Below are 15,700 nucleotides of genomic sequence, written 5' to 3' on the forward strand. Positions count from 1 at the left end.
AGCTGGCTGAGTCCTGTCCTGAGGCTCTATGGGGTTGGTTTGGGTTGGTGAACTGAGCCTCAGAACCAGCTGGCTGAGTCCTGTCCTGAGGCTCTATGGGGTTGGTTTGGGTTGGTGAACTGAGCCTCAGAACCAGCTGGCTGAGTCCTGTCCTGAGGCTCTATGGGGTTGGTTTGGGTTGGTGAACTGAGCCTCAGAACCAGCTGGCTGAGTCCTGTCCTGAGGCTCTATGGGGTTGGTTTGGGTTGGTGAACTGATCCTCAGAACCAGCTGGCTGAGTCCTGTCCTGAGGCTCTATGGGGTTGGTTTGGGTTGGTGAACTGAGCCTCAGAACCAGCTGGCTGAGTCCTGTCCTGAGGCTCTATGGGGTTGGTTTGGGTTGGTGAACTGAGCCTCAGAACCAGCTGGCTGAGTCCTGTCCTGAGGCTCTATGGGGTTGGTTTGGGTTGGTGAACTGAGCCTCAGAACCAGCTGGCTCAGGGGACTCTTCTCTTGTTTCATCTCTTGACTTTGTAGAACTGTGTGATGGAATGATTTGGAGTCACTTGTTTTTAGATGGTTGTAAAAGATGGTTGTGTCTCTCTCTCTGTGTCTGTGTCTGTGTCTGTGTCTCTGTCTGTGTCTCTGTCTGTGTCTGTCTGTCTGTCTGTCTCTCTCTCTCTCTCTCTCTCTCTCTCTCTGTTTATGTGTGTGTGTCTCTCTCTCTCTGTTTATGTGTGTGTGTCTCTCTCTCTCTGTTTATGTGTGTGTGTGTGTCTCTCTCTCTCTGTTTATGTGTGTGTGTGTGTCTCTCTCTCTCTGTTTATGTGTGTGTGTGTGTCTCTCTCTCTCTCTGTGTTTGTGTGTGTGTCTCTCTCTCTCTCCGTCCTTCCCTCCGAACGACCGACCGACCGTCAGTTTAGCCAGTTTAGCCAGTTTAGCATCCCCTCCACACTGTTGTTTCAGGTTAGTGGGAGGAGAAGTTGATCCTAGATCTGTACCTAGTGGGAACTTTACTCCAGGGACCCTGCTCCACACTACAACTAATCTCAGCCTCTCTGTTCTCTTACTAATTGCTGTGTAGAATGAATAGAATGTCGTCATGGAAACCATGGGTTATACACAACATTTTTGCAAATGTATAAAAATAAAAAAAACGGAAATATCACATTTACATAAGTATTCAGACCCTTTACACAGTACTTTGTTGAAGCACCTTTGGCAGCGATTACAGCCTCGAGTCTTCTTCGGTATGATGCTACAACCTTGGCACACCTCTATTTGGGGAGTTTCTCCCATTCTTCTCTGCAGATCCTCTCAAGCTCTGTCAGGTTGGATGGGGAGCGTTGCTGCACAGCTATTTTCAGGTCTCACCAGAGATTTCCGATCGGGTTCAAGTCCTATTGTCACGCCCTGACCTGAGTATTCTTTGTTTTCTTTATTGTTTTGGTTAGGTCAGGGTGTGACATGGGTGATGTATGTGTTTTAGTACTGTCTAGGGGGTTTGTAGGTTTTTGGGGTTGTTGACCATCTAGGTGTTTATATATGTCTATGGTTGCCTAGATTGGTTCTCAATTAGAGGCAGGTGTGTATCGTTGTCTCTGATTGGGAACCATATTTAGGCAGCCATCTTCGTTGGGTATTTGGTGGGTTATTATCTATGTCTATGTGTAGTTGCCTGTGTCTGCACTAGTGTTATATAGCTTCACGTTCGGTTTGTTGTTTTTGTAGTTTGGTTAAGTGTTTCATTTCATTCATGAGGTTTTCACAAGTGTACTGTAGCAGGTGTAGTACTGTAGCAGGTGTAGTACTGTAGCAGGTGTAGTACTGTAGTACTGTCGCAGGTGTAGTACTGTAGTACTGTAGCAGGTGTAGTACTGTAGAAGGTGTTGTACTGTAGCAGGTGTAGTACTGTAGTACTGTAGCAGGTGTAGTACTGTAGTACTGTAGCAGGTGTAGTACTGTAGCAGGTGTAGTACTGTAGTACTGTAGCAGGTGTAGTACTGTAGCCGGTGTAGTACTGTAGAAGGTGTAGTACTGTAGCAGGTGTAGTACTGTAGAAAGTGTAGTATTGTAGCAGGTGTAGTACTGTAGCAGGTGTAGTACTGTAGCAGGTGTAGCAGGTGTAGTACTGTAGTACTGTAGCAGGTGTAGTACTGTAGTACTGTAGCAGGTGTAGTACTGTAGTACTGTATCAGGTGTAGTACCGTAGTACTGTAGCAGGTGTAGTACTGTAGTACTGTAGCAGGTGTAGTACTGTAGAAGGTGTAGTACTGTAGCAGGTGTAGTACTGTAGCAGGTGTAGTACTGTAGAAGGTGTAGTACTGTAGCAGGTATAGTACTGTAGAAGGTGTAGGTAGTACTGTAGCAGGTGTAGTACTGTAGCAGGTGTAGTACTGTAGCAGGTGTAGTACTGTAGAAGGTGTAGTACTGTAGCAGGTGTAGTACTGTAGCAGGTGTAGTACTGTAGAAGGTGTAGTACTGTAGCAGGTGTAGTACTGTAGAAGGTGTAGGTAGTACTGTAGAAGGTGTAGTACTGTAGAAGGTGTAGTACTGTAGCAGGTGTAGTACTGTAGTAGGTGTAGTACTGTAGCAGGTGTAGTACTGTAGCAGGTGTAGTACTGTAGCAGGTGTAGTACTGTAGCAGGTGTAGTACTGTAGAAGGTGTAGGTAGTACTGTAGCAGGTGTAGTACTGTAGCAGGTGTAGTACTGTAGAAGGTGTAGTACTGTAGTACTGTAGCAGGTGTAGTACTGTAGCAGGTGTAGTACTGTAGCAGGTGTAGTACTGTAGCAGGTGTAGTACTGTAGTACTGTAGCAGGTGTAGTACTTTAGCAGGTGTAGTATTGTAGCAGGTGTAGTACTGTAGTACTGTCGCAGGTGTAGTAATGTAGTACTGTAGCCGGTGTAGTACTGTAGAAGGTGTAGTACTGTAGAAAGTGTAGTATTGTAGCAGGTGTAGTACTGTAGCAGGTGTAGTACTGTAGCAGGTGTAGCAGGTGTAGTACTGTAGTACTGTAGCAGGTGTAGTACTGTAGTACTGTATCAGGTGTAGTACCGTAGTACTGTAGCAGGTGTAGTACTGTAGTACTGTAGCAGGTGTAGTACTGTAGAAGGTGTAGTACTGTAGCAGGTGTAGTACTGTAGAAGGTGTAGTACTGTAGCAGGTGTAGTACTGTAGAAGGTGTAGTACTGTAGTACTGTAGAAGGTGTAGTACTGTAGCAGGTGTAGTTCTGTAGCAGGTGTAGTACTATAGAAGGTGTAGGTAGTACTGTAGCAGGTGTAGTACTGTAGCAGGTGTAGTACTGTAGCAGGTAGTACTGTAGAAGATGTAGGTAGTACTGTAGCAGGTGTAGTACTGTAGCAGGTAGTACTGTAGAAGATGTAGGTAGTACTGTAGCAGGTGTAGTACTGTAGCAGGTAGTACTGTAGAAGATGTAGGTAGTACTGTAGAAGGTGTAGTTCTGTAGCAGGTGTAGTACTGTAGAAGATGTAGGTAGTACTGTAGCAGGTGTAGTTCTGTAGCAGGTGTAGTACTGTAGCAGGTGTAGGTAGTACTGTAGCAGGTGTAGGTAGTACTGTAGCAGGTGTAGGTAGTACTGTAGCAGGTAGTACTGTAGAAGGTGTAGGTAGTACTGTAGCAGGTGTAGGTAGTACTGTAGCAGGTGTAGGTAGTACTGTAGAAGGTGTAGGTAGTACTGTAGCAGGTGTAGCCCATCAGGCCAACAATGTGTCCTATTAGCAGAACAATAGACTCTTCATAGTCCGGCTACTGTAGGTGTGAAAAACTCCCCATTTGCAATGTATTTGATGCTTAAGTACTCTAAAGTGTTACATTTCTAACTCGAGACCTCATGCAACCGCAAAATGTCAGAGAGCCATACAGATTGCTAAATAGTTGGGAAGAGATTCCATGGCACATGGTTTATGAATTGACACGGAACTCTTCATAGCCCCGCTGCTGTCCGTGTGAAAATCCCCCCATTTGTCCCTAACAGTTCTTTATCAACATCTTCAGCTTTGATCCATGCCTGGGGTTGCGGGACCCACATTTATGTGTTTGTCAGACTAATCTTTGGGTCAAAACTACACAACAGCACAAAACAAGAGAACAAACATGGTTAATGTTCTGAGAAAAAATAAATATATATTGGTAATATTGGTCATGGCTCCCGAGTGGCACAGCGGTCTAAGGCACTGCATATCAGTGCAAGAGGAAGGTATCACTACAGTCCCTGGTTCGAATCCAGGCTTTAGCACATCCAGCCATGATTGGAAGTCCCATTCACTACAGACACCCTGGTTCAAATCCAGGCTGTATCACAACCGGCTATGATTGGTCCCATAGGACGGCGCACAATTGGCCCATCGTCATCTGGGTGGGCCGTCAGCATCTTTATCCTTTCATTTAATAAAATAATGAGACACAAATTTATTGCAAATGTTTATTTAAACTACATTTTAGTTGCACTTCCCCAGCTCCACGACCACGACTAAAACCTTGCTGAGATTATCAATGTATTTGTTGCATTGTTGTATTGTAATCTCAAGCCAAAACATCTGGACCAGTTCATCTTGGCAGAGTTACGGATTAATGTTTTCAGTTGATACCAAACAAGTTCGATCAGGTTTAAATCAGGAGACCTATACAAGTAATTACTCTAAACACAACACTGGTAGGCCTGATCACCGACATCGACGAGACAGCCTATAGGGAGGAGGTCAGAGACCTGGCCGTGTGGTGCCAGGACAACAACCTCTCCCTCAACGTAACCAAGACTAAGGAGATGATCGTGGACTACAGGAAAAAGAGGACTGAGCACGCCCCCATTCTCATCGACGGGGCTGTAGTAGAGCAGGTTGAGAGCTTCAAGTTCCTTGGTGCCCACATCACCAACAAACTAACATGGTCCAAGCACAACAAGACAGTTGTGAAGAGGGCACGACAAAACCTATTCCCCCTCAGGAGACTGAAAAGATTTGGCATGGGTCCCCTGATCCTCAAAAGGTTCTACAGCTACCGGTTGCATCACCGCCTGGTATGGCAACTGCTTGGCCTCCCGACCGATCATTCTGCTTGGCCTCCAAGTCACTACAGAGGGTAGAGGGTAGTGCGTACGGCCCAGTACATCACTGGGGCCAAGCTTCCTGCCATCCAGGACCTCTATACCAGGCGGTGTCAGAGGAAGGCCCCAAAAATTGTCAAAGACTCCAGCCACCTTAGTCATAGACTGTTCTCTCTGCTACCGCACGGCAAGCGGTACCGGAGCACCAAGTCTAGGTCCAAGAGGCTTCTAAACAGCTTCTACCCCCAAGCCATAAAACTCCTGAACATCTAGTCGAATTGCTACCCAGACTATTTGCATTGCCCCCCCCTCCCCTCTCCACACCACTGCTACCCTCTGTTGTCATCTATGCATAGTCACTTTAATAACTCTACCTACATGTACATATTACCTCAACTCTCCGGTGTCCCAGCACATTGACTCTGTACCGGTACGGGCCACTGAAAGTTGTTCTATGCTTAGATCCATAAATAGTCTGAGAATTATTTGCAATTAGTGATATTTTCATTGCGAACATGACACACTGGCTTGGCATTGGGAAAAGATAGAGAGATGAGCGCATATCTCTCTGTACATTCTTCTCTGAAACTTAGATTTTCATTATCCAACCTCCTTGATACTTTTGGGGAGCGACATTTCATCCATCAAGCAAATTGTTGTGAACGTCTGTTGACGTTATAAAAGCAGTGTAGCCTACCTAGACCTGTTTTTCCCCGCCAATCAACGCACAGAGAAATAGACAAAAAATAATACAAACAATAATTGAATAGAGACAGTGATTTTAAGTGCGTAATCAGATCAAAATGTTGTTGTTTTCCCTGAATTTATTGGCAACAATGGCTGACAATGAAATAACGTGCCATGGAATTCTGCTGCAGTATGAAGCAACTTTTGCAGGAAGAACCACTGTAGGTGCCTTTTGGCAAACTCCAAGCGGGCTGTCGTGCACTGAGGAGTGGCTTCTGTCTGGCCACTCTACCACAAAGGCCTGATTGGCGGAGTGCTGCAGTGATAGTTGTCCTTCTGGAAGATTCTCTCATCTCCACAGAGGAACTCTGGAGCTCTGTCAGAGTGACATTTGGGTTTTTGGTCACCTCCCTGACCAAGGCCCTTCTCCCGCGATTGCTCAGTTTGACCGGGCGGCCAGCTCTAGGAAGAGTCTTGGTGGTTCCAGACTTCTTCCATTTAAGAATGATGGAGGCCCCTGTGTTCTTGGGGACCTTCAATTCTGCAGAAATGTTTGTACCCTTCTCCATAGCTTTGCCTCGACAGAATCCTGTCTCGGAGCTCTACAGACAATTCCTTTGACCTCATGGCTTGGTTTTTGCTCTGACATCCACTGGTCAACTGTGGGACATATAGAGAGGTGTGTGCCTTTCGCTTTGTCATTATGGGGTATTGTGATGTCATTATGGGGTGTTGTGATGTCATTATGGGGTGTTGTGATGTCATTATGGGGTGTTGTGATGTCATTATGGGGTACTGTGTGTAGATTGATGAGGGTTCTGAATACTTTCCAAATGCACGGTATATACAGTATATATATATATATATATATATCCACTCATTTTCAGCCTGTTGTGGAACTTCTTTCTTCAAATTGGTCAATGTGAAGAGAGTGACAATAGAGCCCTGGGTACCAGCCCATTAGGACCTGATGGAGGGACAAGAGAGCCCTGAGTACCAGGCCATTAGGACCTGATGGAGGGACAATAGAGCCCCTGAGTACCAGGCCGTTAGGACCTGATGGAGGGACAATAGAGCCCCTGAGTACCAGGCCGTTAGGACCTGATGGAGGGACAATAGAGCCACTGAGTAACAGGCCATTAGGACCTGATGGAGGGACAATAGAGCCCCTGAGTACCAGGCCATTAGGACCTGATGGAGGGACAATAGAGCCCCTGAGTACCAGGCCATGAGGACCTGATGGAGGGACAATAGAGCCCCTGAGTACCAGGCCATTAGGACCTGATGGAGGGACAAGAGAGCCCCTGAGTACCAGGCCATGAGGACCTGATGGAGGGACAATAGAGCCCCTGAGTACCAGGCCATTAGGACCTGATGGAGGGACAATAGAGCCCCTGAGTACCAGGCCATTAGGACCTGATGGAGGGACAATAGAGCCCCTGAGTACCAGGCCATGAGGACCTGATGGAGGGACAATAGAGCCCTGAGTACCAGGCCATTAGGACCTGATGGAGGGAGAAGAGAGCCCTGAGTACCAGGCCATTAGGACCTGATGGAGGGACAATAGAGCCCCTGAGTACCAGGCCATTAGGACCTGATGGAGGGACAATAGAGCCCCTGAGTACCAGGCCATTAGGACCTGATGGAGGGACAATAGAGCCCCTGAGTACCAGGCCATTAGGACCTGATGGAGGGACAAGAGAGCCCTGAGTACCAGGCCATTAGGACCTGATGGAGGGACAATAGAGCCCCTGAGTACCAGGCCATTAGGACCTGAAGGTCTTTAGCGAGTTGGGTACTACTAACATGTCCAGAGTACGTAAGAGGAGACTCCCATGATTCAACGGTCATATGGGATTTTACTGCAGTCATTCCTGCCGCTGCGGCGGTAATATGGTCACCGCAACCTCTCTAGCCCATCTTCCGTTTTAAAGCCACCAGCCACCACTGACAATAACCTATACATTATATATATCCACTTCATATGTTACTTGTAAATGTTTGGTGTGCACGTTCATGCTCATTTGTGTGTTCTGTGTGTGTGTGTGTGTCTGATGTGTACATGTTTGGTGTGTGTGTGTGTGTGTTTTTCTGTGTGTGTGTTTTGTGTGTGTGGCAACTGGTCGTCAAAGCCACCTAATGAGGGTGTAGGGAGGGATCCTTGGAATGTTGTGGATGACTGGAGAGGGTGTAGGGAGGGATCCTTGGAATGTTGTGGACGACGAGAGGACAGGAAGGGAGGAGAGAGAATGTTCTCATGTTTGTAGAGGCTTTATTGTCCTTAAAGTTGGAATCCGTAGCGATGAAACTTCCACATCCGTTTGAGATATTACAACAGCGAAGACGTTACTTCAAACAACACTCCCTCCCCCCGGGCATCATTCAACAACACTCCCCCCCCCCCCCCCCCCCCAGGGCATCATTCAACAACACTCCCCCCCGGGCATCATTCAACAACACTCCCTCCCCCCATATAATTTCTGGATGCTTCACAGGAAAAGGGAGAGAAACAGCTGAATCAATCACTGGTCAATCCAACATAACGTGGTCTCCCCCCCCCCCCCCCCCACCCCCCCCAACCTCCTCCCAGTGTGTGGAGAAGAGGAGTTTAGGTGCGGGACGGGACGCTGTGTGTCCCCGTCTATGGTGTGTGATGGATACGATGACTGTGGAGATCTCAGCGACGAACACAGCTGTGGTGAGAACACAGACACACATAATATACACACACAGAATATACACAGACACACAGAATACACAGACACACAGAATACACACACACACACACAGAATACACACACACAGAATACACACATACACACACAGAATACACACACACACACAGAATTCACACATACACACACAGAGTACACACACACACACAGAATTCACACATACACACACACAATACACACACACACACACAGTATACACACATACACAGAATACACACTAAGGGACAAACACACATGAATGCACATTAAATAACTCACACACTATATAAACCAGTAGAGTAGAGGGGCGGAGGACCGGAGGGGGGGAGGGCCGGCGGGGCGGAGGGCCGGAGGGGGGGAGGGCCGGCTGGGCGGAGGGCCGGAGGGGCGGAGGGCTGGAGGGGCGGCGGGCCGGAGGGGGGAAGGGGCGGAGGGCCGGAGGGGGGAAGGCCGGAGGGGGGAAGGGCCGGAGGGGGGAAGGGCCGGAGGGGTGGAGGGCCAGAGGGGTGAAGGGCCGGCGGGGCGGAGGATCGGCAGGTGGCATGTCGTTAGTAAAAAAAAATGAAAGCAAGGGGCCTAAACAGCTACCCTGGGGAATTCCTGATTTTACCTGGAATGTGTTTGAGAGGCTTCCATTGAAGAACACCCTCTGTGTTCTGTTAGACAGGTAACTCTTTATCCACATTATAGCAGGGGGTGTAAAGCCATAACACCCTCTGTGTTCTGTTAGACAGGTAACTCTTTATCCACATTATAGCAGGGGGTGTAAAGCCATAACACCCTCTGTGTTCTGTTAGACAGGTAACTCTTTATCCACATTATAGCAGGGGGTGTAAAGCCATAACACCCTCTGTGTTCTGTTAGACAGGTAACTCTTTATCCACATTATAGCAGGGGGTGTAAAACCATAACACCCTCTGTGTTCTGTTAGACAGGTAACTCTTTATCCACATTATAGCAGGGGGTGTAAAGCCATAAGACCCTCTGTGTTCTGTTAGACAGGTAACTCTTTATCCACATTATAGCAGGGGGTGTAAAACCATAACACATACGTTTTTCCAGCAGCAGACTATGATCAATAATGTCAAAAGCCACACTGAAGTCTAACAAGACAGCTCCCACAATTTTTTTATCATCAATTTCTCTCAACCAAGTCCCGCAGAGTCCTGTAGACTCTGTATAGCCCAGTAGAGTCCTGTAGACTCTGTATAGCCCTGTAGAGTCCTGTTTTTACAGGATTCTACTGGTCTCTACTGGGCTCTACTAGTCTCTACTGGGCTCTACTAGTCTTTACCGGACTCTAGAGACTAGTCTACACTAGTCATGTAGAGACTAGTAGAGCCCAGTAGAGTGCTGCAGAGACTAGTAGAGTCCTGTAAATACTAGTAGAGTCCTGTTAAGACTAGTAGAGTCCTGTAAAGTCCTGTAAAGACTATTAGAGTCCTGTGAAGACTATTAGAGTCCGGTGGAGCCCGGGAGCACCCCGTGGAGCCCAGTAGCGCCATGTGGAGCCCGGTATAGTCCAGTAGAGTCCTGTAGATCCATATGGAGTCCTGTAGAGACTAGTAGAGCCAGGTACAGTCCAGCAGAGTCCTGTAGAGTCCGGTGCAGTCCCGTAGAGCCCAGTAGAGTCTTGTAGAGCCAGGTACAGTCCCGTAGAGCCCAGTAGAGTCTTGTGGAGACTAGTAGAGCCCAGTAAAGAATAGTAGAGCCCAGTAGAGCTCAGTACTCCAATTGAGACTAGTAGAGCCCATTAGAGACTGGTTGAGGTCCTGAAAAGACTAGCAGAGTCCTTTAGTGACTGGTAGGGACTGGTAGAGACTGAACTGGTAGAGATTGATAGAGACTGGTAGGGACTGGTAGACACTGGTAGAGCCTCTTAGAGACTTGTAGGGACTGGTAGAGACTGAACTGGTAGAGATTGATAGGGACTGGTAGAGACTGAACTGGTAGAGATTGATAGAGACTGGTAGGGACTGGTAGACACTGGTAGAGCCCTTTAGATACATGTAGAGACCACAATACTCTATTCTCTGTGTCAGTGTGTGACCCAGTCAGGGAACACCGCTGTGAGGATGGGAGATGTGTTACCAGGGACTGGGTGTGTGATGGAGATCATGACTGTCTGGACAAGAGCGACGAACTAAACTGCTGTAAGTCAACATCATTATCACAACTATCACAATATCATTAAACAACTTCAGTATCGTTTAATTCCTTTAATGACATTATCTTTGTTGTTATCGTTAGTCACATCAGATTATCACAGCTATATACTATAGTTTGTATAATTTTATTACATTACCTTGTAAAAACTGAACTACTTTGAGCCACAACTTCCATGCTATAATGATATTGTCATTCTCTCCTGTAAGTCACAGGGTCTGATGAAGTGTAGGTCAGTCTCTTCCTAACATCTCTCCTCTCTCTCTCGTTTCCCCTCTCATCTCCCCTCTCTCCCCCCTCTCTCTCCCCTCTCTCCCCCCTCTCTCTCCTCTCTCTCCCCTCTCTCTCCCCTCTCTCCCCTCTCTCTCTCCTCTCTCTCACCTCTCTCTCTCCCCTCTCTCTCCCCTCTCTCTCCTCTCTCCTCCTCTCTCCCCTCTCTCTCCTCTCTCCTCCTCTCTCGCCTCTCTCTCCCCTCTCTCTCCCCTCTCTCTCTCCTTTCTCTCTCTCTCCTTTCTCTCTCTCTCCTCTCTCTCCCCTCTCTCCCCTCTCTCCCCTCTCTCTCCCCTCTCTCCCCTCTCTCCCCTCTCTCCTTTCTCTCCTCTCTCTCCCCTCTCTCCTTTCTCTCTCTCTCCTCTCTCCCCTCTCTCTCCTCTCTCCCCTCTCTCCCCTCTCTCTCCTCTCTTCCCTCTCTCTTCCCTCTCTTCCCTTTCCCTTTTTCCCTTCTCTTTAATGACATTATCTTTGTTGTTATCGTTAGTCACATCAGATTATCACAGCTATATACTATAGTTTGTATAATTTTATTACATTACCTTGTAAAAACTGAACTACTTTGAGCCACAACTTCCATGCTATAATGATATTGTCATTCTCTCCTGTAAGTCACAGGGTCTGATGAAGTGTAGGTCAGTCTCTTCCTAACATCTCTCCTCTCTCTCTCGTTTCCCCTCTCATCTCCCCCTCTCTCCCCCCTCTCTCCCCTCTCTCCCCCCTCTCTCTCCTCTCTCTCCCCTCTCTCTCCCCTCTCTCTCCCCTCTCTCTCTCCTCTCTCTCACCTCTCTCTCTCCCCTCTCTCTCCCCTCTCTCTCCTCTCTCCTCCTCTCTCCCCTCTCTCTCCTCTCTCCTCCTCTCTCGCCTCTCTCTCCCCTCTCTCTCCCCTCTCTCTCCCCTCTCTCTCTCCTTTCTCTCTCTCTCCTTCTCTCTCTCTCCTCTCTCTCCCTCTCTCCCCTCTCTCCCCCTCTCTCTCCCCTCTCTCCCCTCTCTCCCCTCTCTCCTTTCTCTCCTCTCTCTCCCCTCTCTCCTTCTCTCTCTCTCTCCTCTCTCCCCTCTCTCTCCTCTCTCCCCTCTCTCCCCTCTCTCTCCTCTCTTCCCTCTCTTCCCTTCTCTCCCCTCTCTCCCCTCTCTTCCCCTCTCTCCTCTCTCCTTTCTCTCTCTCCCCTCTCTCCCTTCTCCTCTACCCTCTCTCCCTCTCTCCTTTCTCTCTCTCTCCCCTCTCTACTTTCTCGCTCCCTCCCATCTCTCCTTTCTCTCTCTCTCCCTCTCTTCCCTCTCTCTCCCCTCTCTTCCCTTCTCTCTCCCCTCTCTCCTCTCTATTTTCTCTCTCTCTCCTCTCTCCCCTCTCTCTCTCCTCCTCACTCCCCTCTCTCTCCCCTCTCTCGCCCCTCTCTCCTCTCTCCTTTCTCTCTCTCTCCTCTCTCTCCCCTCTCTCCCCTCTCTCTCTCCTCTCTCCTCTCTCCCCTCTCTCCTCTCTCCTTTCTCTCTCTCCCCTCTCTCTCCTCTCTTCCCCTCTCTCCTCTCTCCTTTCTCTCTCTCCCCTCTCTCCTCTCTCTCCTCTCCCCTCTCTCCCCTCTCTACTTTCTCGCTCCCTCCCCTCTCTCCTTTCTCTCTCTCTCCCCTCTCTTCCCTCTCTCTCCCCTCTCTTCCCTCTCTCTCCCCTCTCTCCTCTCTCTTTTCTCTCTCTCTCCTCTCTCTCTCCTCCTCTCTCCCCTCTCTCTCCCCTCTCTCCTCTCTCCTTTCTCTCTCTCTCTCCTCTCTCTCCCCTCTCTCCCCTCTCTCTCTCCTCTCTCCTCTCTCCCCTATCTCCTCTCTCCTTTCTCTCTCTCCCCTCTCTCCCCTCTCTCTCCTCTCTTCCCCTCTCTCCTCTCTCCTTTCTCTCTCTCCCCTCTCTCCCCTCTCTCCCTTCTCTCCTCTCTCTCCTCTCCCCTCTCTCCCTTCTCTCCTCTCTCTCCTCTCCCCTCTCTCCCCTCTCCTTTCTCTCTCTCCTCTCTCCTTTCTCTATCTCTCCCCTAATTCTCGCTCCCTCCCCTCTCTCCTTTCTCTCTCTCCTCTCCTTTCTCTCTCTCCTCTCTCCTTTCTCTTCCCTTCTCTCTCCCCTCTCTCCTCTCTCTTTTCTCTCTCTCCCCTCTCTCCCCTCTCTCCCCTCTCTCTCTCCTCTCTCCATTCTCTCTCTCCCCTCTCTCCTCTCTCCCCTCTCTTCCCTTCTCTCCCCTCTCTCCCCCTCTCTCCTCTCTCCTTTCTCTCTCTCTCCTCTCTCCCTCTCTCCCTTTTCTCCTCTCTCCCCTCTCTCCTTTCTCTCTCTCCTTTCTCTCACTCTCCCCTCTCTCCTTTCTCGCTCTCTCCCCTCTCTCCTTTCTCTCTCTCCCCCCTCTCTCTCTCCTCTCTCCCCTCTCTCTCCCCTCTCTCCCCTCTCTCCCATCTCTTCCCTCTCTCTCCCCTCTCTTCCCTTCTCTCTCCCCTCTCTCCCCTCTCTACTTTCTCGCTCCCTCCCCTCTCTCCTTTCTCTCTCTCTCCCCTCTCTTCCCTCTCTCTCCCTCTCTTCCCTCTCTCTCCCCTCTCTCCTCTCTCTTTTCTCTCTCTCTCCTCTCTCTCTCCTCCTCTCTCCCCTCTCTCTCCCCTCTCTCCTCTCTCCTTTCTCTCTCTCTCCTCTCTCTCCCCTCTCTCCCCTCTCTCTCCTCTCTCCTCTCTCCCCTCTCTCCTCTCTCCTTTCTCTCTCTCCCCCTCTCTCCCCTCTCTCTCCTCTCTTCCCCTCTCTCCTCTCTCCTTTCTCTCTCTCCCCTCTCTCCCCTCTCTCCCTTCTCTCCTCTCTCTCCTCTCCCCTCTCTCCCTTCTCTCCTCTCTCTCCTCTCCCCTCTCTCCCCTCTCCTTTCTCTCTCTCCTCTCTCCTTTCTCTATCTCTCCCCTCTCGACATTCTCGCTCCCTCCCCTCTCTCCTTTCTCTCTCTCCTCTCCTTTCTCTCTCTCCTCTCTCCTTTCTCTTCCCTTCTCTCTCCCCTCTCTCCTCTCTCTTTTCTCTCTCTCTCCCCTCTCTCCCCTCTCTCCCCTCTCTCTCTCCTCTCTCCATTCTCTCTCTCCCCTCTCTCCTCTCTCCCCTCTCTTCCCTTCTCTCCCCTCTCTCCCCCTCTCTCCTCTCTCCTTTCTCTCTCTCTCCTCTCTCCCCTCTCTCCCTTTTCTCCTCTCTCCCCTCTCTCCTTTCTCTCTCTCCTTTCTCTCACTCTCCCCTCTCTCCTTTCTCGCTCTCTCCCCTCTCTCCTTTCTCTCTCTCCCCCCTCTCTCTCTCCTCTCTCCCCTCTCTCTCCCCTCTCTCCCCTCTCTCCCATCTCTTCCCTCTCTCTCCCCTCTCTTCCCTTCTCTCTCCCCTCTCTCCTCTCTCTTTTTTCTCTCTCTCCTCTCTCCCCTCTCTCTCTCCTCCTCTCTCCCCTCTCTCTCCCCTCTCTCTCCCCTCTCTCCTCTCTCCTTTCTCTCTCTCCTCCTCTCTCCCCTCTCTCTCCCCCCTCTCTCCCCTCTCTCTCCCTCTCTCCTCTCTCCTTTCTCTCTCTCTCCTCTCTCCCCTCTCTCTCTTCCCTCTCTCTCCCCTCTCTCTCTTCTCTCTCCCCTCTCCCCTCTCTCTCCCCTCTCTCCTCTCTCTTTTCTCTCTCTCTCCTCTCTCCCCTCTCTCTCTCCTCCTCTCTCCCCTCTCTTCCCTTCTCTCTCCTCTCTCCCCTCTCTCCTCTCTCCCCTCTCTCTCCTCCTCTCTCCCCTCTCTTCCCTTCTCTCTCCTCTCTCCCCTCTCTCCTCTCTCATCTCTCCTCTCTCCCCCTCTCCTCTCTCCGTAGCCTGTAAATCCCAGGGTCTGTTGGAATGCAGGAATGGTCTGTGTGTTCCTAGTGCCTTCAGATGTGATGGAGAGGATGACTGCAAGGATGGCAGTGATGAGGAAAACTGTACTCAACTACATAGTAAGAAAACACACAGTCTGAAAACACACAGTCTGATGACACACAGTCTGAAAACACACAGTCTGAAAACACACAGTCTGATGACACACAGTCTGAAAACACACAGTCTGATGACACACAGTCTGATGACACACAGTCTGATGACACACAGTCTGATGACACACAGTCTGATGACACACAGTCTGATGACACACACAGTCTGATGACACACAGACTGATGAAACACAGTCTGAAAACACACAGTCTGATGAAACACACAGTCTGAAAACACACAGTCTGAAACACACAGTCTGAAAACACACAGTCTGATGACACACAGTCTGATGAAACACACAGTCTGAAAACACACAGTCTGATGACACACAGTCTGAAAACACACAGTCTGATGAAACACACAGTCTGATGAAACACACAGTCTGATGAAACACACAGTCTGATGAAACACACAGTCTGATGAAACACACAGTCTGATGAAACACACAGTCTGAAAACACACAGTCTGATGAAACACACAGTCTGAAAACACACAGTCTGATGACACACACAGTTTGATGACACACACAGTCTGAAAACACACAGTCTGATGAAACACACAGTCTGAAAACACAGTCTGATGACACACACAGTCTGAAAACACACAGTCTGATGACACACACAGTCTGAAAACACACAGTCTGAAAACACACAGTCTGAAAACACACAGTCTGAAAACACACAGTCTGATGAAACACACAGTCTGAAAACACACAGTCTGAAAACACACAGTCTGATGACACACACAGTCTGAAAACACACAGTCTGAAAACACACAGTCTGAAAACACACAGTCTGATGACACACACTGTCTGATGACACACACACTGATGACACAGAC

At 49.2% G+C, this 15,700-nt stretch overlaps 1 protein-coding gene across 3 annotated transcripts in view; it reads left to right on the top strand.

Moving 5' to 3' along the window:
- The window catches only part of corin (corin, serine peptidase), a 105,985-nt gene that overhangs the window by 48,747 nt on the left and 41,538 nt on the right, over window positions 1-15,700 (top strand). For all 3 annotated transcript variants that reach the window (XM_036958423.2, XM_090214952.1, XM_090214953.1), the window contains exons 7-9: window positions 8,323-8,430; window positions 10,489-10,599; window positions 14,704-14,826. In XM_036958423.2, coding sequence (XP_036814318.2) covers window positions 8,323-8,430; window positions 10,489-10,599; window positions 14,704-14,826 — 342 coding nt within the window. The remainder of the gene's footprint in view (window positions 1-8,322; window positions 8,431-10,488; window positions 10,600-14,703; window positions 14,827-15,700) is intronic.

The sequence above is a fragment of the Oncorhynchus mykiss genome, chromosome 21, assembly GCF_057628025.1.
Source record: "Oncorhynchus mykiss isolate SJ-2025 chromosome 21, ASM5762802v1, whole genome shotgun sequence".
NCBI classification, from domain to species: Eukaryota; Metazoa; Chordata; class Actinopteri; order Salmoniformes; family Salmonidae; genus Oncorhynchus; species Oncorhynchus mykiss.